We start from the raw sequence: 24,641 nt of genomic DNA on the forward strand, positions 1-24,641 counted from the left end.
GTGAAATTTTTAGAAATCCCGTGGCTCATTGCAGCATCTCGTCTATGGTGAAGGGTAGGTTGTTGCATCTGACTCTTCCTACAAAAGGAGGCACAGTGCTTCTTAGCATTTTTGAAGCAACTTATTCCTCATTTGGATGTCTTACACTGGCACATTTACCACGTGACTGAGAAGCTGCTGGTTTTGAGCAGGGCCTAGAACAAGAGAAGGCTCTGAAACAGGTCCAGACCGCCACAGAGCTGCTCTGCCCCTTGGGCCATATGATCCATTGGTATATGATGTGTGAGTGGCAGACAGGTGTGCTCTTTGGAGCCTTTTGCAAACCTTTATAGGGAATTTCTATACACACCTTTAGGCTTTTGGAGGATGGCGTTGCTATCCTCTGCAGATAACTACTTTCCTTTTGAGAATCAGCTCTTGGCCTGCTACTGGGCATTAGTAGAGACAGAACACAACCACAGGCCACCAAGCAACTCTACAAGTTCAGCTGCCCATCTTGAGTGGTGGTTATCTGACTCACCATTCACGAAGTTGGGCATACTTAGCAGTACCCCGTCATCGAATGTATCCCACAAAAAAGTGGGATACAAAAGATTGGGCTCAAGTAGGCCCTGAAGGCACAGGTTAAGATGCGTGAGGAATTGGCCCACATGCATGCTCCTCCCACCCTTTTCTGGTACACTGCCTTCTGTTTCCCAGCCACTTATAATCCATCCCCTACTTGGGGAGTGCCCTGCAATCAGTTGCCTGAGGAGGAAACACTGGGGCCTGGTTGCAAGATGTGTAGGCACTACCCAGAAGCAGACAGTAGTAGCATGACGGTCTCTCTCTGGGACCTTCTACAGGATAGTGGTGAAGGGAAATCCAGTGGACAGAACCACAGGCAGTGCTTCTGGTTCATTTGTGTTGGGAAACGCAGTCTTGTGTATGCAGTCTTTTACCCCTACTTGACCTCCTAAGAGTGGACCTTGAGGCTAGAACACTTTATCATCAAGAGGTAAAAAACCCCCACAACCTGTGCCATGCTTCTGGGGGAATAACTTTCCTTGTTACAATCTCTACCAGTGATCTTTTGTTCTCCTTAAGCCTACACATTAGTGGTTCTCAAGCACATCCAGTCTTTCAAGTTTTTCAGGCTCCGTGGGGGAAGGGGAAGGGTCCTTCCACTAGGGCACTGAGGGGTGTGCATGAGCCAGTTGCTGTCCGTTGGCTGCTGGAGGGACCTGCTGGCCATGAGGGACCTAGGCCCTTTATTGGAACTGATCTGGCTCTGTCTCTTCTCTGTGCAAATAAAGCTCAGTAAGGCGTTGCTCCATCCGGTGCTTAAGTGTGTTGTGTTCCATGCTGATTCCAATACTGTGGTGCTGTGGGGAGGTGTTTGGAGTCCTCTTCTGGGATTAGTGACGATAAGCAGTATTCTGGTCAACAGTTTGCTTGCTGAACTGTGTACTGATTGGTAGTGGCAAAGTGGTTTGGCTGGAGGTTCAGGGACTGGAAGAAACATGATTGGAAACTTGATGACAAGGAGGTCTGGGGTAGAACTGTATGAATAGATCTTTCTGAATGGGCAGAAAGGTGAAGATGTGCCCCACGTGAAAGGTCACCAAAGCGTCTCCTCAGCAGAAGAGAGTTATAGTAACCAAACAGAGAGGAAGACCTGTTCTCTGGACACCAGTCAGCCTGTTTCTCCAATCCATCCTGTTATTGCCCAGTGGGCCCATGAACACAACGGCTGTGGCAACAGGGTGGAGGAGGCTATGTTTGGGCACTGAAGCATGAACTCCACTTATCAAGGCCAGCTTGGTGATGGCCACTGCCGTGCAATCCAATAGCAGCAGAGATCAACGCTGAGTCCCCAGTGTGGCATCTTTCTCCAGGGTGTTCAGTCAGCTACTTGGTGGGTTGATTACAGTGGACTATTACTTATTGTGAATTCTTTGTATATGGAGAGTCACTCTTGCCGCTTTAAATTTTTGTTTTTGTCTTTCACTTCCCGCAGTTTGATCATAATGTGCTTCTTTTTTATTCTCCATGGAGTTTGTTGAGCTTCTTGGATGTGTCTTTTCATGGTTTTCACCAGGTTTGAGAAGTTTCAAATCAGATGTATTTTCTGCCTCTTCTGTCCATCTGGAATTCCTGTAATACATGTGTTGATCTGCTTGATGGTGTCCCATAGTTCCTTTAGGTTCTGTTCATTTTTCTTCTTTTTTTCTTTTTGCTCCTCAGACTAGAAGATTTCAAATGTTTGACCTTCAATTTTGCTTATCTTTTATTCTCCCTGCTCAGATCTGCCGGTGACTTCCTGTAGTGAGTTTTTTATTTCAGTTACTGTTACTTTTCAGCTCTAAAATTTGTTTGGTTTCTTCTCATAATTTCTTTTTATTGAGATTCTTTGCTCATATATTTTTATTCTGATTTCTTTCAGATCTTTGTCCATAATTTCCTTTAGCTCTTTCCACATATTTAAGACAGTTGGTATAATGTCTTTGACTGATAATTCAAATGTCTGGGCTTTCTTTATTTTCTGTGAATGGGCCATATTTTCCTCTTCCTTTGTATATTTTATAATTTTCTCTTTAGAACTACACATTCTGAAGATTATATTTTTGTAATCTGTTATGGACTCTGTATGTGTCCCTGAAATTTGTGCATTAAGTCTAAACCACCAGTGTTAGGAGGTGGGGCCTTTGGAAGGTAAAGTTTAGATGAGGTCATGAGGGTGTAGCCTCCTTGATGGGATTAGTGTCTTTACAGATGGGGAAGAAGCTGGAGAGAAAGTGACTGAAAGCCAGGGAAAGAGCTCTGAGCAAAAAACCACATCTGTTGTAACTCTGATCTTGGACTTTTTAGCCTCCAAAACTGTAAGAAATAAATATTTGTTGCTTAAGCTACCAGTCTGTTGCAGCCCAAGCTGACTGATAACACTCTGGAAATCTAATTCTTCTATACCTCAGGGGTTGGTGGTTTTTGCTTATTGAGGGTTGGAACTGACTTTTTGTGACTACTCCAGACTATATTTGCAAAGCATGTATTCCTTGTTAAGTGTGGCCACTGAAGCTCCCAAGAAAGACAAAATAAATAGGTCTTGTTTCTTTAAATTCCCTCCTGCCTGGGGAGCACTTCAGCCCATGGTGGTGGAGATCTCTGTGCCAACCTCTCAGCAATCGAAAGCCCCAGTCAGAACTCAGCAATCCCAATTTTTGGAGGGAAGGTCACTGTTGCCCACCCTGGCTCTGACAGGCCACAATAGGAATACTTGCTGCTGTTCCACAGCTGCGAGCTATGGTTTTGTTGGGTGGGAGATGGTAGCTACTACTGCTTGAAAGCAGAAGTTGCTTGAAGTTCACTGTCTCTGCATCACCTTCCTGCTGGATGCTGCAAATGTTCTCCTTGACCCAGAGTTCCAAGGTAGCTTCAGATAGTTGTGCCAGTTTATTTGTTTTGCTGGAGGGACAGATTCCTGCAGCTTCCTATTCCACCATCTTCCCTGCACTCACTAACTATATGGCTTTTATGAATAGATGATGCCCTTCATGTGACCATTTCATTCTGGAGCAAATTTCATTGTTTTTCTGTATTTAACAGTTTTCAAAGTAATGATTTTGTTCTTTATCATTGTCAAAAAATGTTCAGTTATAATTTTTAATATCATTTTGAATTCCTGGATCTAAAAGTATTTCAGTAGGGAGAAAAAACCATTAGCCACAAAAGAATGATAAATTCTCTTTAGCAGTAACATATGCAAAGAGGACAATGGAAAAACATCTTCAAAATGTTGAGCTAAATTTGGCTTAATTGTGAAGAGCCAAATTACCATTCAGAGTGTCAGTAAAATAAAGGCATATTCCAACATATGAAGACTGAGACAATACTACTTACTCATAGAACCCAATAAAAACATAATGAATTCTGAGTTTCAACCTGTTGCAATTAGTATACTACTGAACTTTAAGCTGTTCCATCTTTAAGCATGTTGTGACATTTTTAATCCAATAATTTAGCAGGGAGTAATATCTAGGATTGTAAACCTTAAATCATATAATCTTAGGTATTCATGGACAGCTCCTGTCACCTTTTATTACCTTTTAAATATAAGTTTTGGGTGAATGGTCTGCAGACAGGTTCCAGGTGAAGCCCACACTACAGAGCAGAAGCAAGGGGAGGCACAGAAGTTCGGAGTCGCTGGAGAAAGTCTTGTTGGTGCATTTGGCTTCCAGAGGCTTATTTACAGCTGCCTCTTGGGAGGGAGCTAAGAGCCCTGGTTCCGTGATACTCATTCAACAGCCATGCCATCCTTCAATCAGGTCTTTGCCACTTCCTCACATTCTGTGGTAAAATAAGGATTACATAATGAATTTTTAGAATTCATTATGTTTTTATTGGGTTCTGTGAGTAAGTAGTATTGTCTCAGTCTTCATATGTTGGAATATGCCTTTATTTTACTGACACTCTGAATGGTAATTTGGCTCTTCACAATTAAGCCAAATTTAGCTTAACATTTTGAAGATGTTTTTCCATTGTCCTCTTTGCATATGTTACTGCTAAAGAGAATTTATTGTTCTTTTGTGGCTAATGGTTTTTTCTCCCTACTCTAAATGTTCTAATGTTTTACTGCTGTTTGTCTGGGTAGATGTTTTAGAACAGCTTTCTAACTTACATACCATAAAATTCACTCATTTTATGTGAACAATTCAGTGGTTTTTAGTTACTTTACAGAGTTAAACAGATGTCACTGGAGTCCAGTTTTAGGGCACTGTCAGCCTCAAAGTGGCCACAAACCCAGGCGCGTCATTCTGTTCTTACCGTAGCCCAGGTCGCCACCAGCCTGCTCCCTGTGTGTACTGTATGGATTTGTCTTTCCGGAGAGTTAATGTGCGCCTGGCTCCTTTCGGCTAGTATTGCGGCTTTTGAGACTCATTCATGTTGCAGGATGCACTTTACTATTTGTGTTTCAGAGTCATGCTCTGTTTTGTAGATCTGTCACATTTTGTTTGCCCAGTGACTAGTTTTTAGTCCTTTGCGGGGGAGGGCGCCACACGGCTTGTGGACTCTGAGGTCCCCAGACTGAACCTGGCCACGCAGTGAAAGCCCCAGATCCTGACCGCCGGATACCACGGAAGTCCCTGCCCAACGATACACGTGTTGTTTCTACATTGTGGTTATTATTCATAATGATGCTGTGGATACTCATGTACAAGTGTTTGTATAGGTACATATTTTCGTTTCCCCTGAGAGGGAAATTGCTGGGTCTTTGTTTAACATTTTTAGAAGCTGAGAACTTGTTTTCCAACATAGTTGTACCATTTTGCATTCCTGCCAGTAATGTATGAGAGTTCCATTTTCTCCACATCCTCACTTATACTTGTTATTGCCTTTTTAAAAATTATAGCTATCCTAGTGGGTGTGAAGTGGTATCTCACTGTGGTATTCATTTTCATTTCCTCGCAATAGTGAGCATCTTTTCATGTGCTTTTTGTTCATATGTATATATTGTTTTCAAGTCCTTTGACCATTTATTATTGTTATTCTAGAGTTACAAGAATTCTTTATATATTCTGGATATAAGTCCCTTTATCAGATAGATGATTTACAAATATTTTCTCCTATTCTGTGGATTGTCATTTCACTTTCTTGACTGTTTTTTGAAATATGAAAATTTCTAATTTTGATGAAGTGTGATGTATCTATTTTTTTCTTAATATTGCTTCACTGTTGGTGTCATGTCTAACAACCTCTTGTCTAATCCCAGTTGCAAAGATTTACTCTTGTACTTTCTTCTAAGAGTTTTTGTAGTTTTAGCTCTTACATTTATCTTATATATGATTAACTTTGAGTTCATTTTTGCAAATGGCATGAGAAACGGGACCAGTTCCTTTTTTTCGCCTATGGATATCCAGTTGTATCAGCAACGTTTGTTGAAAAGACTTGTTTCCCCATTGAATTGTCTTGTCACCCTTGTTGATAATCAATTGCCCATAAATGTCAAGGTTTGTTTCTGAGCTCTGAATTCTATTTCATTGATCCATAGACATAACTTTATACCAGCACTACACCATCTTCATTTCTATAGCTTTGTAGTAAGTTTTGCAATCAGATAATAAGAGTCTAACTTTGTTCTTCTTTTTAAGATTGTTGGCTATTCTGGGTCCCTTGCATTTTCATGTGAATTTTAGGATCAGCTAGCCTGTTTCTACACAAAAACCAGCTGGGCTTTTGATAGTAATTGGGTTGGATATGTCATTTTAGGAGAGTTTTGCCATCTTAACAATGTAATAATTGATGAATATACAATTATTTAAGCATATTTTATTTTTCAGGTTGTTTGTTCCCTCTCTTGTTCAGTTTTTTTTCTTTATTATTTCTTGCTAGGGGTTTAATTTTTAAAATTACTTCAAAGATAATGTTTTGTAATTTTTCTATTTTCCTTTTCATTGTTTCCTACTTTTCCTTCTACTTTTTCTGTGTATAATTTATAACTTTTTGAGGTAGAGGCTTAGACCACTGGTTTTAAACCTTCCTAGGAAGTTTTCATGATCTCCTGATTGCAAAATTCAGGCTTAAATTGAAGAAAATAGGGAAAAAACCACTAGGCCATTCAGGTGTGGCCTAAATCAAATCCCTTATAATTATACGGTGGAGGTGACGAATAGATTCAGGGGTTAGATCTGGTAGACAGAGTGCCTGAAGAACTATGGGTGGAGGTTCCTAGCATTGTACAGGACGTGTTGATCAAAACCATCCCATTGAAAAAGAAATGCAAGAAGGCAAAGTGGTGGTCTGAGGAGGCTTTACAAATAGCTGAGAAAAGAAGAGAGGTGAAAGGCAAGGGAGAAAGGGAAAGATACACCCAACTGAATGCAGAGTTCCAGAGAATATGAAGGAGAGATAAGAAAGCCTTCTTAAGTGAACAATGCAAAGAAATAGAGGAAAACAACAGAATGGGAAAGACTAGGGATCTCTTCCAAGAAATTGGAGATATCAGGGAACATTTCGTGCAGAGATGGATAGGCATGATAAAGGACAGAAACATCAAAGACCTAACAAAAACAGAGGAGATTAAAAAGAAGTGGCAAGAATACACAGAAGAATTATACAAAATAGGTCTTAATGGCCTGGATAACCATGGTGTGATCACTCACGTAGAGCTAGACATCCTGGAGTGTAAAGTCCAGTGGATTTTAAGGGGCATCACTACGAACAAAGCTAGTGGGAATGGTGGAATTCCAGCTTAATTATTTAAAATCCTAAAAGATAATGCTATTAAAATGCTGCACTCAATATGTCAGCAAATTTGGAAAACTCAGCAATGGCCACAGGACTAGAAAAGGTCAGTTTTCATTCCAGTCCCAAAAAAGGGCAATGCCAAAGAATGTTCAAACCATACAATTGTGCTCATTTCACATGCTAACAAGGTCATGCTCAAAATCCTTCAAGCTAGCTTTCAATAGTATATGAACTGGGAACTTCCAGATGTATAAGCTGGATTTAGAAAAGGCAGAGGAAGCAGAGATCAAATTGCCAACATTTGTTGGATCATAGAGAAAGCAAGGGAATTCCAGGAAAACCTCTGCTTCTGCTTCATTGACGATGCTAAAGCCTTTGACTGTGTAGGTGACAGCAAACTGTGGAAAACTCTTAAAGAGATGAGAATACCAGGCCACCTTACCTGTCTCCTGAGAAACCTGTATGCAGATGAAAAAGCAATAGTCAGAACTGGACATGGAACAACAGACTGGTTCAAACTTGGAAAAGGAGTGTGTCAAGGCTGAATGTTGTCACCCAGCTTATTTAACTTAGATGCAGAGTACGTTGTGCAAAATGCCAGGTTGGGATGAATGGCAAGCTGGAACCAAGATTGCTCAGAGAATTAGCAACAATCCCAGATAGGCAGATGATACCACTCTAATGGCAGAAAGTGAAGAGGAACTAAAGAGCCTCTTGATGAGGGTGAAAGAGGAGAGTGAAAAAGCTGGCTTAAAACTCAGCATTCAAAAAACTAAGATCATGGTGTCTGATCCCATTACTTCATGGCAAATAGAAGGGGAAGAAGTGGAAACAGTGACAGATTTTCTTTTCTCGGGCTCCACAATCACTGCGGACCATGACTGCAGCCATGAAATTAAAAGATGCTTGTTCCTTGAAAGGACAGCTGTGACAAACCTAGCGAGTGAAAAGCAGAGACATCACTTTGCCAACAAAGGTCTGTATAGTCAAAGCTATGGTTTTTCCAGTAGACATCCTTGGATGTGAGAGTTGGATCATGAAGAAGGCTGAGCACCGAAGAACTGATCATTTTTAATTGTGGTGCTGGAGAAGACTCTTGAGAGTCCCTTGGACTGCAAGGAGATCCAATCAGTCCATCCTAAAGGAAGTCAACCCCGAATATTCATTGGAAGGACTGATGCTGAAGCTGAAGCTCCAATATTTTGACCACCTGATGGGAAGAGTCGACTCATTGGAAAAGACCCTAATGCTCGGAAAGATTGAGGTCAGGAGGAGAAGGGGGCAGCAGAGGAAGAGATGGTTGGATAGCATCACCAATTTAATGAACATGAGTTTGAGCATGTGAGCAGGAGATAGTGAAGGATGGAGAAGCCTGGTGGTGTGCTTCAGTCTGTGGGATCTCAAAAAGCCAGACATGACTGAGCAACTGAATAACAACAAGAGGTTTTCAAATATATGCATTGAGAGAGATGAATTTCCCTCTCATGACTGCTCTGTTTGCATTCCACTATATTTTTGTATATCATGTTTTTAGTTTCATTCACTTCAAATATTTTAGTTTCCTGGTGGGTGGTGTCTGGTCCCAGTATAGTTGACTTTGGGGCCTACCAGTCTTGGACTCCTGTCTGCAAGATCTGGCAAGCCCCAGTACTGGTGCTGGCCTGCCAGTATGTGAAGCAGGGACCTTGAAACTCCTAGGGCTGGTGCCTGCCTGATGAGTGGAACCTGTTCCCAGTATAGTTGCCTGTCGGGCCTGGGGTCCCAGAGCTGATTCTTTTCCATTGGTGGGTGGTGCCCGGTTCCTGTGTGGTTGGCTGCAGCTCTGCTGGTCCAGGACTGGGTCTCTGCCTGCTGGTTGTCAGGGTCACGGCTGGGCAGCGTGGGAGGTCCCAGGCCTGTTGGCCACCTGCTGGTGGGTAGAGCGTGTTCCAGTGCCAATAGTTTAGACTCCAGAGCAGTGCATCCACTGATGCCCTTGCCAGCATCAGCATCCTCATGACAGAACCTAAATAGCTCCCGTAAATGGCTGCCGCCAGCGTCTGTGTCCCCAGGGGGCGTTCTGGCGGCCTCCCACCTCCCTGGCAGGCTTCTCCAAGTGTAAGGGGTAGCTCTGATCTAGACTCCTTTGAAATTACTCCCTCTTTGCTGGGTCTCTGAGCATGTGATACTTTGTGTCATTTAAGAGAAGCTTTCTCTTTTCCTGGAGCCCTCTAGCTCTCTCTTACACAAGACTGGCTGACTTTCCAAGTCAGTTGTTATGGAGCTTATCTTCCGGTGTAATACCCCGGGGCTGGGGAGCCCAGCATGGAGCTTGGGCCCCTTGCTTCTTGGGGAGAACCTCTGCAGTTGTGATTGCCCACCCTTTTGTATGTCACCTACCTGGGGATGTGGGTTTTAACTATCCTGCAACTCCACTTCTCCTACCTGTCTCACTGTAGTTCCTTCTTGATATCCTTAGTTTTGGGAAACCTTTTCTGCTAGTCTTCAGGTCCTTCTCATTGATAGTTCCTCTGTAAGTAGTCATAATTTTGGTTTACCTGTGAGAGGAAGTGAAGGTGTTCATTCTGTGCCATCTTGACCACTCCGTTATATAATATATTGTTTTTGTTGTTATTGTTTATGTTCTGAATATACTTCAGAGAGTGCATTCAGCATTTGGAGGTATCAGTTGAGGTGGTTGAATAATATTGTTCAAAATTTCTATATTCTTACTAATTACCTTTGTCTTCTTGCTGTATCAGTTATGGAGAGAAATTTGTTAAAACCTGCAGCTACTTTTAGTTTTGTCAGTTTTTGCTTAATGAATCTTGAAGTTCTGTTTTTAGATGCATGCATATTTACTGTCATTAAGTCTTTTTTTTAGATTGACCCTTTTATTATTGTGCATTGTCCCTCTTTTCCCAGTAACATTTTTTGTCTTAAAGTTTATTTTTGGCATGTTATTTTTTTATTTTACTTTTCCAGTCCGTTTACTTTCAGTCTGTCGTATGTCTTTATATTTCACGTTACTTCTTGTCAACAAGATATAATTGTGTCTTATTTAGACTGACCATGTGCCTTTTAGTTAGAGAATTTAGTCCACTTACATTTGGTATGATTACTAATATGGCTGTGATAATTCTTCTATCTCGTTATTTGTATCCTGTGTATTTGATTTGCTCTTTTGTTCCTTTGCTTTTCCTTTCTTGCTTCTACTGTTTTCCTTTCTTACTGACTTTTTAGATAGATCTCTTGATGTATTAGTGGTTAAGTTAGAGCTGTGTTATCCGATAAGATAGCCACTAGCCACATTAAAATTAAGTTTAAAATTCAGTTCATCCTTGCGTTAGCTATATTTCAGGTTCCCAGTGGCCACGTGTCTCCATTACTGGATTAAGTGATGCAGATTACTGCAGAAAGTTCTATTAGATGGCTCTCTAAAGGTTATGATCAGGATTTGTTTTGGTCAAAACTACCACAGGTCAAGTGTGAAAAGAGCAGTATTCTAGTGAGAAGATGTTCTTGTGTGTCTACTCCTGGTGATCTTTGTATCTGTAGACAAATGTCCCACTGCTCTTAGCCTCAGTTTTCTTTTTGAAAACATGAGGATAATAATTCCTGTTTTTGCTGCTTCTTGGAGTGCTTGTGGAAAAGAAAACTATAAAATGGTAACATTCTTTATAAAGGTCAAAGCAATTTTCAAAAAAAAAAAAAATTAACAACTGATTGTCTACTTTCTGTGTTTTGTTTGCTTTTTTAGGTTGCTGACCGAACTGGAGTCTCCTTCTTGGTGGCCCTTTAGCTCCAAGCTTTGGAAGACACCACCGGAAACAAAGCCCAAGTGGGACACCTCAGTGGCTAATTCCAAAGCTTTTGGAAAAGAAGGGATAGTGATCCAAATTCCTGCTGTTATTTCCCAAAGAACAGAATCTCATGTTAAACCAGGAAGGCTCACTGTCCTTGTTTCTGGGTTGGAAATCTACAACTCAGATTCTTTGCTCATGCACAGATTCGAAAGGGAAGATGTAGATGACATCAAGGTCCACACACCTTATGAAATTAGCATCCGCCAGCGGTTCATTGGGAAGCCAGACATAACTTATCATTTGATATCTGCCAAGATGCCAGAGGTTATCCCCATTTTGGAAGTACAGTTCAGCAAGAAGATCGAGTTATTAGAAGTCGCCATGATGCTCAGAAGCACTGGAACCTCTTCCCTAGCAGAGAAGGGCTATTCAGTCTGGCACGCAGGTGAGTGACCGTCAAAAGAGTCTGTGCACAGAACCTGTAAAGTCACAGTTAAACTCAGCACACCTGTGGTGCATACTTAGCATGATGCATCACATAGAGCAACTGCTGGTTTCAGCTCACTAGCAACTGCCCATTTGCTTATAAATAAAAATATTTTCAAACCATTTTTCTTAGTATTTACCCTCTCAATATCAGATCACTCAGTTTTATCATTTCCTTTAGAGCTGTGGTTTCCAAGTAGGTCAGAAAGGTTTTGGTGACACTTTCAGAAGAAGGAAAGCTCCCAAGTTAGATGTTTTCACCTCTTTCCTCTGTTTGATTTGAGAACCAACACTTTAGGGTCCTACCTAGCATCATCTCCACCTGCTCTGGTGTGTCTCCACCCAAGACCCTGCATCACTCTTGGTTTTCTTGGCACTTAGTTGAGATCTTCCAAGCCCACTTTCCAGATGTGTGTTTGGATATCAGAATTTTTGATAATTGTGCAGCATAGTTTTTTGTGTGATTTTTAGCATCTACAAAGACTGTGAAACCTTTGCTTTTCTTGGCAGTGTGGCTGCAGTATCCTCTTGTAGGTCTCTTTGGGGTGTGGAGGGTATAGCTGAGTTTGGCCCCAGGGTCCAGTGTGTGTGGCAGGACATGTGGATGTGAGGGTGCCAAGTGGTATCTTGATGGTATTTTTATTTTTTTGATTGTGATATGAAATATCAGACACTTTTTAGTTGCTTTTTGGTCTTGCAGATTTTTCTCTGTGGTTTGCTCATTCTGTTTGTCTTAGTTTTTCTACTAGGCTTTTTTTTTTCTCTTTGATATAATTATAGGGGTTCATTATTCATTCTAGATACTCACCCCTCGTTGATTTAGAAGCTACAAGTACTTCTCCCAGACTGTCAGCCTCCATTACAGAAAGAAACCTCTAATTTTGCTGTGGTCAGATCCACCACTTTTCCCCTTATGTTTATTTTTGAGCCCTGCTTAAGAAATCCTAAAGTCATAAAGTATTCTTGTATTTTCTAATACTAACATTACAGGTGACCTTACTTTCCTGTTATAGTGATTTTTCTAATAAGTAATAATCTTTTCTTATTAAGTTTAGTTGTTAGAGTTTGTTTGTAAGAGCTATGTTTGTTACTGTTCCAGTTCATTTCCTTTTCCTCTTAAGTGATTGATTTCAATATGTAATCTGTTTATATAAAAGGGCCAAAAAAGGGTAGACTGTACTGGCCAACATCAGATGCTGACCAGAAGGACCCTTCAGGAAAGGCCATCTGCGAGCTCAGTCTGGTTAGCTCCTCTGATAACCCAAGTCTTTGGGTCCTCGTCACTGCTGTTTTCCTCTGGGGGAGCCTCAGCAGTGAGAGGACGAAGGAGGGCCTGCCTGGTGGACCAGATGCAGAGCACTGTGGGCTACTGGTTTTAACAGTGCTGTTGAAGAATCCATCTACACCAGGTATGATGCCAGGTTCCTGTAGTCCTGAAAACCCTCCTTCTCATGGGGCTCTCCCACATTCGATGTGTGGGTCTTGTTAGGCACGGTGGTTTCAGAGAGAGAACACGGCACAGAAGGTTACAGATGAGGTGGCAGATGGGAACATGTCTTGTGTGGCACAGAAGGTCATGCTGTGCAAGTGAGAAGAGTGCAAGCTTGCTGGGCCTCGCTGTCGTGGAGGGCAGACCCCGAGGAGGATGGGATGATAAGCTCTGACTCGAAGCATGCAGGTGGCAGGTGGGGCTAGAGAGGAGCAGGGAGTGAGCCCCAGGGCCTCTGCCGCGGTGATCAGACTGCTGGAAGCTAAGCAGTGCAGATGTGCAGGGCCGCCCATCTGGAAGGGGAAAATGGACCTCTTGCTCACAAACTGAGGCTGCTGAGCAGAGGCTGAATGCCTTTCTTCTCAGGGAAGCTGCAGATATTATACCTTTAAGGTTTGTCAGCTGATTGAACCAGGCCCACCAGATTGTCTAGCATAGACCCCCTCCCCTAAAGTTAACTTATTGAGAGCTTTCACCGCATCTACAAACACCTTCCCAGCAACAGTTAGATTAGGGTTGGATTGAATAACTGGGGACTATGGCCTCACCCATCCCAGTAACGGACTGTATATATATGGAATGAGCTGAGCCACATCCACCGTGACAGATTGGTTTTCATTTCAGTGCTAACTTTAGCTTCTGGGTGGGATCCCTACAGTGTGTCTGAGTCTGGACTGAGCATGAAGTGCCATCCTCCCCTTGTGAAGCTGCCTGGCCCAGCAAGGCACGTGTACCTTACAGCTGTGGATTTGGAGGAATGCAGGTGATGAGGAGTTACGTTTGGAAGAAGCCAGCATGCTGAGTTCAGTAAACAAGAGGATATCTTGTTTGCTTGGAACTTCACGGTGGTCCTGTCAAGCCCAGTAATGAGAACTTACCTCTCACTGTGAGCTTTCTTGTTGTTGCATCTGTCAGCACCTATGTTTTTACTTTTCTGTATGGGAAACAGCAGAGACAGTGGAGATAGAAACCCTGACTTTGACATCTCAGAAACGTATTTCTCTCCTCAGTGACCTATTTTAGTAAAATGTGTGGCCAGAAGGTGGCGATCTAGTAACGGTGGACCAATGTTTGCTAAGAACCAGAGTCCAGAAGAACTTTCCAGAGACCTTTGTTGTAATGTATAGTGTAGACAGATTGAGGGCCTGGGTGGCCAGGCTGGGACTGGGGGAGGAGGAGAGTCTCCTGGGCTTCAAGGGCTGGAAATGATGCAGGTGGGAAGATTCCACCTTAAGAAAGAGCAGTTGCAAATTGCTGTTTGCCTGCACAGTATCTTTAAAATAATCTTTTAAATTTTAGAATAGTTTCAGACTCGAGGAAAAGTTGTGAGGAGTACTCCCGTGTCTCCTACGCCCAGTCTCCCCTGTTCACGTCAGCTTACATCAGTATTGTTCGTTGTCACAACTAATGAACCTATCTATACATCTTTATTCAATAAACTCCATGTTTTATCCAGATTTCCTTAAGTTTTACTGTCCCAGAATCCTAGCCAGGATCCCAGATGATATTTCGGAGTCTCATCTTGGACTCATCTTGACTATTACGGATTCTCAGACTCCCCTTGTTTTGATGATCTTGATAGTGGTTAGGCTTTGTAGCCTTTTCCCAAGCTGGACCTTGTCTCATGTTGTCTCATGATCCACTGGGGTGGTGGGTTTGGGGAGGAAGATCACAGAGCTCTTAGCATAAGACCATGGTCCGTGCATAGCATTTTTAAGGAGTTTTTTGGTACTGAGTTTTGTTTTCACTGTTTGCTAACTGTTGCCTTCTGAGGGGGCCTCCTCTGACCATCTAATTTAAGAAGACTGGTTTCCCATTCACTGACCCTGTAGAAATCTTGCTTAGCACATGCATCTCTGTAAAATGGTAGGTAAACTTCTGAGGCATTGAAGTCTCTGCACAGGGTCATTAATGTAGGACCGTCTTTTGAAGCAGTGAAGTTCTGACCCTGGGACACAGCACCGTGCCTACCGCCAGCAGACTCCATGTGGTCCCTGGGCCACGGCTGTCAGGCTGACCACCGACAGAGCCCTGCATGTGGTCACTAGGACATGAGCACTGCCCTGACTGCAAACAGGCCCCGTGTGGTTATTAGGACGTGGTGACCCCTGACTATCTACCGACCCTCAGAGAACTGCTTGACCCTCAACCCCTTGATCCCTTCCAAGGACCCACAGGTCCAAGCTGTATACCATATAATTTTGTAAATTTGCGAAGTAAGTTTTTTAAAAACTGTAATTAGTTGAGACTGCTCTCTCTCTCCGTTTCAGCTTTCTGTCTCTCATACCTCCTGTTACATTGAGGACATGGGGCATTTTGTGCTTTTTTCTGAAAGGGCTTCCCACTCCAGTTATATAAGGTGCTGGATAGAGTAGGCATTTTCCTGTGTTATCAGTGGGGCATTTGGGGCCCAAGGACAGGGAGAAGGATTTGCTCGTGACTAGACAGACTTGAAGCAGTTTTTCTGCTCGCACAGCAGGCCCTGGTGGTGTCTGCTCCGAACTTGCGGTGAGGTGACCAGTCTGTGTCTGATGCAAAAGGTGACTTTTGTGTCCCAGCGCTGCCCCTGCCAGCCCAGTCCTTGCTCAGGGCTCCCCTTGATGCCTCCTTGTCCTTAGAAAGTGGGATCATCTGTAAGTTCTCACATTGCTTGAACAATTTGTGGTTATTTTGTTTAACTATTAATGTTGTTGACTTCTGAGACAAAAACCATCTTATACTGCATCAAATTAATTTTTTTCAGAAGATATTTCAGAGCATTAAGTAACTGAGTCAGCACCCCAGGTCTCAGCACACAGTTCTGAGGGCGGCCGAGTTTTGTACCAGGCAGGACCCTGGTGAGGCCACAGGTCATTGTGAGAAACATCTCTGATTAGCACATTCCAGGAAGAAAAGTCCTCGGTTGTGATTTTCTGGTTGTTCAGTCCCGTTTGTTAAAGATTTAAAAGCGGTGTGTTTCTGGCTGTCAAACAGCTGTAGTAACAGTGAGGGAGCCCAGCGCTGGGCACAGTGCGCAAGTGTGGACTAGATGTGGGCCTCGCTCCCAGGGAAGCTGGCCGGGGAGACCCTCGTTCCCAGAGATGCTGAGAGGAGTAGCAGCGCAGTGCCAAGCAAGTCACCGTCACTGCGTAAGCTGAATGGTACCAGGACAGATGCGGGACAATTGCTGAGATGAAAGGGCTGAGTGGAGAACACGTCTGCAGACGTGGGCTGGGGCACATCTCTCTGCATGACATGTGCAGTGGGGTGTGTGGGGGGCAGGGGGTAGGGTGGCAGGAACAGGGGTCTGCAGGGTCAGGCAGCAGACTGGGGAGAAGGGTATAGGCTGACTGAGGCGTTCACCTTCACCCATTAGGCCAGAGAACCACTGGTAACATAGACAAAAGAAGTGCACTTGGCCATCTTTGTTACCACTGGTAACATTTTAAGGTCGTGTACGTTAGTTAGCTTTTCCTTTAGGCTGATGATAATTAGTAGAACACGTCCTCTGTTGTCCAGCTTAGCTCTGATGGTGTTCTGTTGCTAATGTGTTAGAAAAGTGCTTTTTATTAGGTAACATCTTAGTGACATTTAGGTCTTGTAAGACCAACCAACAGTGAGTTATAGGCTATGGAAAGTTCTCAGTAAGCCCTTAGGATGATGGAGTAGTGGCACCTTGGAGATCGTAGAACTCGGGTTGTGAGATCAATTTGGTTGATTGCTAGCAGCTTTCATATAAAGAACAGAAAAGCACAGCGGCGTGCGTGGTGTGTACCGTGGTTTCCGTGTTGTGAAACCCCGTCAGACTCCCCAGGTGTATGTGACAGTGTAGCAGTGCTGTGCTGGTTGCAGTTCTCACAGGTGTGCGTAGTTAAAAGGCGGGCAGTCTCTCATAGGCCCTCCTTCCCAGAGGAGACGGCTCTGGGGAGTGCTCAGGTCTGCAGTGTGGAACCCCTGCCCTTGCCCCCATGCAGGTTTTACTTTGCATCAGCTGGTGCCTGAGCTCACTCTATCTGACCGAGACTTCCTCTCTGGTATCTCAAGAAACATGCTCTCATCCTCATGTCTTCTCTGCTCAGTTAGGGAATTTCAGAGAGTGTTAGTGTGTAAGAAATTATTTAACAGATAAGAATAAGGGGGTATTTGTGTACCTGTTGGAGGTGCTGTTCTCTCCCCTGGGAGGAGGGACTTGTGCAGTTAGCATACCCTAGAGTTACCAGCTGTGTTCCTATTCCTCAGGCCCAGCACGAACTTGACCCCAAGGTGAATTTCCTTTCCTAACAATGCACTTATCAGCTGCTCTAGGCCACTCTGCCAGAAGGCAGCGCTGCTTACTGCCCTGAGGGTCCTCGGAATGAAGTGGTGTGTCACATCTGTGCCTTTGCTGCTCAGAGGAGTTGGTCCTGGAATCCAGATGCTGGTTCTCAGACCGGGATTAATAAACCGGAGAAGGAAATGGCAACCCACTCCAGTGTTCTTGTCTGGGAAATCCCATGGACAGAGGAGCCTGGTGGGCTACCTGGTCCATGGGGTCACAAAAGGGTTGGACACAACTTAGTGACTAAATAACATCCACTCCTGGATAAAAGATCTTTCTTCTCAAAGCCAGTTATAGAACAAGATCCCGAGTATTTACCGTGTTGTACACTCGGGTCAGTGTCAGGTAAGGAAGCAGCTCTGGGTTGGGATTGAAGGCAAGGCTCAGGCAGGTTCCACATTCAGTCAACTAAGCAGAGGCTCAGCCAAGTGAGTTCACCACACTTAGTGCTCCGGCAAGCCCAGAGGCTCTACACCCATAGAAGGCTGTGAAAACACTCTGTCAACCTAAAGAGCTCTGATGGTCTTAAACACCACTTTTTCTAAAATTCTGAATGCGCTTGTGTTGTTCACACCTTCTGGAAAATACCACTCTGACTTTGTATTTCAGCATCTGGACTGATGGACCAAGCCATGCAGTGTGAGTCCTCCTCAGGGAGCCAGGAAGGGAGGCCACTTCAGCTGCAGACAACCGAGCCAGTCATTTCTGAGGAAGACACCCAGGAGCTGGGACAGGTAATGTGCATTCATAGTGTTATATCCTCCCCTGCAGGCAACTTACTTGTCTTTCTTGCCTAAAAACAACTTTCCACTGATTTATGCTTGCCTCTCGCCTACACGGAAATGTTGGGATATCCACCTGATTTACTCAGCTCCCTGTGGCTTGAGAAAGAATAAAGGCATTGCCCATTCTGATTCCTTGTGTTTTGTGGCATGCAGATACACATAGCATTCCTGTGCACACACAGTGGTCTTGCCTCGTGTGTGTGTGTGTGTGCACACATAGGCTTTGTATGTGTACGTGTGTGCGTGTGTGGTGTGTGCACACATGTGCAGCACCTGTGTGTGTGCACTCCCTGGGCGTGTATAGTCGAGGACACTTGCCCTCAAGTGCTGAACGCTGGTCCTTGAGAAGGCTTGCCACTGTTTTTCCAGGAAATTGAAATTTGAACAATATTTGATAGAAATACTTTCAATTTACCTTCCTATGTTAATGCTGGACAACACAGTGGCCTTTTCTTTCTCCTTTTTTAATAACTATATAGCAAATACCTAGACATGTGTCATTTCATTCATAAATGTTTCAGTAGCTTTAAAAGAAAGAACTATTTTAAAAAATTAGCACAATACCATACTCACCTTAAAAAAGTAAAAGGTAGATTCCTTGGTGCCATCAGACATCAAGCCAGTGCTCAGTTTTCCCTTAGTTCCCTCATTTAGAAAAATGTGTCACATGTTTGTTCCGATTGGGATCCTCATAAGACCCCTGTGTTGCATTTAGTGAAGTGCCTTTAATTCACAACTTTCCTCTGTCATCTCTTCTTCTTCCTTTGCAGTTTATTTGATGAAAAAGCTGAATTGTTTCTCTGTCAAAATTTTTCAACTTGCAAGATATTACTTACTTGGTTTTCCCACCTCCCAGCAGATGGTGAGCTGTCTACTTTCTGCCTTGGTACTCCTGTAGGTCAGTTTGTAGCTCTAGAGGCTCCATCAGATTCAGGCTTCATTTTAGAGAGACTATTTTGTTGGTGGCACCCCACAAATTTCATCAAAGCATATAAGACTGTATGTCTTTTAAACCTGTTTTTAAATAATTTTATTCTATGTGTCTACATAGGCATAGACTCCTTTAAGCTCAGCTTTTTCCTTTTGGGGGAAAAAGTGTTTGTCTTTTACAATGGGGTATTTTAAACATACGTCATTTGTCACTTATTCCTTCTGATCTAACTTAATCACTTTTAGTAACGACACATAGACATGCTGCTTTCTAGCTGCAACTAGCAAATTTTGCAGCTTACTAATCCCTTCTTTTGATAGGCTTATTGACTCCAGAACACTGCAGATCTTGTCTGTCTTGCGACTTGAGAAAGCTTTGTACTATGAAGGCAAACTTAACCTGTTCTCGTGAAAGTGAATGAGAGTACATATAGGCCTCGAAGTGGTACGATCTGGGTCCCTTCTCACCCTCCAGTGAAGATGTCTGTGGCTGAGATGAGCTCTTCTGTGTCCCACAGTTGTGTTGAGACTGGAGCAAGAACATGGCTTTTTCATGGGAAATGTAAGAATCTTATCTGTTAATTCTACTGGTGGCCATGTAGTTTGAGAGGGTCCTTCCAATTTCAAATAAACAATTTCTACTGTCATGTCCAATGTATTCTTCCCCTAAAATCTAGATAGACAGAATGGGAGAGATCAGAATGAATGCATGAACAGCTAAGAGTAGAATAAGATTCCTCAGTAACCACTGGGATCACCATTCTTCCCCATGAAAGCTTGTGTCTATGTGGTTGGTCCTGACTGTCATCAACAAGTCTCAGTGAGCCCTGTGGCGTCCGTGCTGGGAACAGCAGATGCCATCGTCATGAATCAGGATGCTGGCTTTGGGGCAGAGGACGTGGTGATCCCTGAGCGGCTGGGCTGGCAGGACCTACCCACAGGAGGGGCAGGACTTTGTGCTAGTTAGCTGTCTCATTCTCCTTCCCTGCAGGGAGAACGTAGTTTCATACGAGGTTGTCTTTTTGAGGTAAAACACATGTTTCATATTTAGAGAAGAATTTTGAGCTGTGTAGCTGAAGTTCAGGCATAGGTAGGAATGAGTTAAATTTCTAGGGAAAATGAAAATGCAAGAAAATCTCCCTCCATTCATCTGTGGTTTCTGCTGCAGATGCTATTAGAGTCATTACGTGGAAATGGATTTGGTGACTTAAACTGCAGTCGGGGTGCTAGAGAGAAGACGCGCCGTGACTTCCTCAGGGAGCAGCCGTGCTCAGCGCACTGTGCCGGCTCCCTCTGTGCTGGGCCTCTGCAGCGGCATGTGGGCTACAGTTGGGCCCCATCTGCCGCGTAGCTGTGGCTCTCCACCATCCGCTGTGGGAGGGCACGTGGTGGAGGAGGCTGGGAGAGGAATCAGAGTCCCTCAGAGGGGTTTGGCAGAATCCCGTGAATCATTTCCAGCGTCTGATGTGCTAACCTTTCCTGCCTCAGAACTACTGCTCTTTCGTTACTAAATCTGTGGCTCCCATGTGTTTGATACAGCATTTGGAAGTGATAAGACAAAAACGGCATGGTTCTGTCCTCAGGACATAGCAATTTTATCTAAGGTTTCTTCATAACTTCTTAATCTCCTGTGTTGTTTTTTCACCCTTCCTCCATCTTTCACCAAAGACGGAATCGGAATGAAAAGCCGACTCGGGTCTGGTCTTAACGGTTTATCAGGCTCTTCAGCATCCCCGGCCGCATAACAGCAATGAAGGAAGACTTGCCCTGGATACTTTCATCATTTCCAATAAAAAGGGTTGCACAGAGTGCGGGATCATGGCAAGATTTTAGGTCATAGTTTTGAACTTTCTGTTTGATTATATTTGGGCATTTAGCCTGCCTGCTGCATGTGGTATCTTTATAAACAATAAGTGCAAAACACAAAAATTAAAAATGGAGGTGATTCATTCAGTTCAGTCAGAAAGTTGGTTTACTGGAAAACTTAGCTCGTCAGCTGGCATGAGGAGAAGAGTTTATTGAAAAGGCAGTCCTGCGGATGCCTGTGCCGGGGAGATGAGTGAGGGCCGGGCCTTTTGTCTGCGTTGATTAGCTGAGCCAAGTTCCACATGTATCTGCACTGGTAATTGACTGGATCGTTCCTGAAATAATTCAAGGCCAGAAAGGATGCTATGGCTCTCTCCTTGCTAACTATCTTAAGAAATTAATGTCCTTTTCTCTCTTTCTCTTTCTGTATGTTGTGTGTGTCTATATTCTCTTTCACATTGTTTTCCATTATGGTTTATTACAAGATAATCTTATTTTTCTTTTTTCTTCTTTTTTGTAGAAATGATAAAATACATTTCGTCTTCAGTAACTCCACCATTCTGGTCTTTTTCCTTGTACTTTTTTTCCCCAGTTATTTAAATTTGTCCCAATTCATGTCTCCTTTCCTAATCAGGAAAAAAAAGAATCTTTCATTTCTTGCATAACTGATCTTTAGCCTAAAATAAATGTCTGAATTAGTGGGATAGTATAGCCCTGGCTTCAGTGTATTACTTGTTTATTTGGAGAAGACAACACATCTGGGTTTCCTAGAATAATTGTCAGGACAAAGTCATGAGATAATGAGTGAGGGGTGATGATCCATGGTGCTTCTCATCAGCTGTGGCAGTAGACTAAACCACACCTCAGAAATGCACATTCTAGAACTGATACTTCTTAGGATGGAGGTGGGAATGGCTAAACTGGTAGGCCTTCAAAAGTAGAAGGGCAGCGGTCATACTTTCCACCAGCTGTAGGACCACTGACCAGTGCTGGGAGGGTGTGCCAACACCTTTGTTGGAGGGGGCTCTGTGGAGGGGTCTGGGGACAGGGAGCTGGACATGTCCACTCAAAGGAGTCTGGATTTTGTCCTAGAAGTACTTTGGAATCAGTGAAGATTTTTAAATAAGGAGAGATGAGATAATTTCAGGTTTTTACTCATTCTCCTCAGGTTCTCTTGTTATCATCCTCTGCTGTCTTCTGAATCTTTTTCAGACAGTTCATTTCATTTGTTAATTATGGGGCACAGTTAGAAGGTTAGTATTTTTATTTATGGCTTTGATACCAGTCTGAATATTAGAAACGAAGTAGGCCGTTTATTTAAATATATGTCACTCTAACTGTGAATTACTAATACATGTTTCTGACTTCATATCCCATGTCATTTCTAAATGTTAAACCATTAGAAGAGGAAAAGGTACCTAGTAACTTTTGTTGTCCACATACAGGGGACATTTCAATGAAAGGTCATATGGCCTAGAATGAGCCCTGGCTTAGGAACCTGGCATCCTGGCACTGGTCCCAGCCCTGCCTGTTGTCTCTGTGGTCCTGGGAAGCCTGCTTCGCTCCCCTGGCCCCAGTCTCCACTTCTGAAAAGCAAAGGAACTGACTTGTGGTGTATTCCAATACCTAGCATCTACTGCAGGATCTGCCACAATGAAAGGAAAGCTCAGTTACAGAAAAACACCACGCCTTACTTCTAAATATTCATTCCTGATTTTCCTGTCTGCTCTGTCGGTTAGCTGGGTCACTGGTAACCATGAGCACTGCTTCCCCCCCTCCCCCCCCGCCGCATTTATTTTTGTTAGTTGGAGGCTAATTACTTTACAATATTGTAGTGGTTTTTGCCATACATTGACATGAATCAGCCATGGATTTACATGTGTTCCCCCTCCCGCCTCCCTCCCCATCCCATCACTCTGGATCTTCCCAGTGCACCAGCCCTGAGCACTTGCCTCATGTATCCAACCTGGGCTGGTGATCTGTTTCACCCTTGATAGTATACTTGTTTCAATGCTGTTCTCTCAGAACATCCCACCCTCGCCTTCTCCCACAGAGTCTAAAAGTCTATTCTGTACATCTGTGTCTCTTTTTCTGTTTTGCATATAGGGTATCATTACCATCTTTTTAAATTCCATATATATGCATTAGTATACTGTAATGGTCTTTATCTTTCTGGCTTACTTCACTCTATATAATGGGCTCCAGTTTCATCCATCTCATTAGAACTGATTCAAATGAATTCTTTTTAACGGCTGAGTAATATTCCATGGTGTGTATGTACCACAGCTTCCTTATCCATTCATCTGCCAGTGGACATCTAGGTTGCTTCCATGTCCTGGCTATTGTAAACAGTGCTGCGATGAACATTGGGGTGCACGTGTCTCTTTCAGATCTGGTTTCCTCGGTGTGTATGCCCAGCAGTGGGATTGCTGGGTCATATGGCAGTTCTATTTCCAGTTTTTTAAGAATCTCCACACTGTTCTCCATAGCGGCTGTACTAGTTTGCATTCCCACCAACAGTGTAAGAGGGTTCCCTTTTCTCCACACCCTCTCCAGCATTTATTGCTTGTAGACTTTTGGATGGCAGCCATCCTGACTGGTGTGTAATGGTATCTCGTTGTGGTTTTGATTTGCATTTCTCTGATAATGAGTGATGTTGAGCATCTTTTCATGTGTTTGTTAGCCATCTGTATGTCTTCTTTGGAGAAATGTCTGTTTAGTTCTTTGGCCCATGTTTTGATTGGGTCATTTGTTTTTCTGGAATTGAGCTACAGGAGTTGCTTGTATATTTTTGAGATTAATCCTTTGTCTGTTTCTTCATTTGCTATTATTTTCTCCCAATCTGAGGGCTGTCTTTTCACCTTGCTTATAGTTTCCTTTGTTGTGCAAAAGCTTTTAAGTTTCATTAGGTCCCATTTGTTTAGTTTTGCTTTTATTTCCAATGTCCATGAGCACTGCTTAGACAGACAGACACGTGGCGCCCCCACTCCCTAGCCCAGCCTGCTTTTGCTGTGGTTCACTGGTGCCCCTGTAACTGCCTGGGACAGCCGGCTCTCCTCCATGGCAGCCTTCGGGATTCCCGCCATGTGGGACGTGGTCGCCACTAGCAGAGGCCCTCGTTGCCTGTGACAGTGACTGCTCAGAACGAGGGCCAGTCCAAGTGTGCGGCTGCGCATCCTCTGCAGTTGGCGGGAAAGCTGTGTGGGCGCACTGGGCCTCCTCCACGTGGAGGCTGTGGTGTAAACCTGAGCCGCATGGGGGCGGCACCTGTCCTTTGGGTCCAGATGCGCACGTGCATGAATCTTGGGGTGGTATTCTGTACTTTCTACTACCCCTGGGAACTGTGGATAGGGAAGAAGCTGCCAGATAAGGAACTCTTAAGTTTTTGTGATTCCAGAATGTACCAGCATCTCAGTGAACAAATTCTAGAGCAGCTGCTTGGTGGTGTAGAAAGTAGAGTGCCAAGGGGCAAGAAACAGATGCTCAGGCATTCCATTTTGGAGGATGACTTGTTCACCCTTCAGAACATGATTTCCTGTGTTCTTGGTCAGCTTTTGAATGAACCTCAAGTCTTAAAATCAAGTGTTAGATTATATTGTTATTGAGTACCTGGCTGTGGAAGGTTATATATATTATAACCGTGTTTTTTTATTGTGGTAGAATATGTAGAATAAAATTTTGTCATTTTAACTATTAAAAAACTTTTTTCCCATCTATTTTAACTATATAAATAGTATTAATTACATTCAAAAATGTTTCCCAACCATCACCACTGATGGTTTCATTTCTAGAGCTCTCTTATCACCCCAACAGAATCTGTTATAGTGAAACTGTAACTC

At 43.4% G+C, this 24,641-nt stretch overlaps 1 protein-coding gene across 3 annotated transcripts in view; it reads left to right on the top strand.

Moving 5' to 3' along the window:
• SNAP47 (synaptosome associated protein 47) overlaps positions 1-24,641 on the top strand; it is a 67,212-nt gene that overhangs the window by 26,898 nt on the left and 15,673 nt on the right. For all 3 annotated transcript variants that reach the window (XM_043467062.1, XM_043467063.1, XM_043467064.1), the window contains exons 3-4: positions 10,964-11,454; positions 17,891-18,015. In XM_043467062.1, the coding sequence (XP_043322997.1) occupies positions 10,964-11,454; positions 17,891-18,015 (616 nt within the window). The remainder of the gene's footprint in view (positions 1-10,963; positions 11,455-17,890; positions 18,016-24,641) is intronic.

Source organism: Cervus canadensis, chromosome 4, assembly GCF_019320065.1.
Source record: "Cervus canadensis isolate Bull #8, Minnesota chromosome 4, ASM1932006v1, whole genome shotgun sequence".
NCBI lineage: Eukaryota > Metazoa > Chordata > Mammalia > Artiodactyla > Cervidae > Cervus > Cervus canadensis.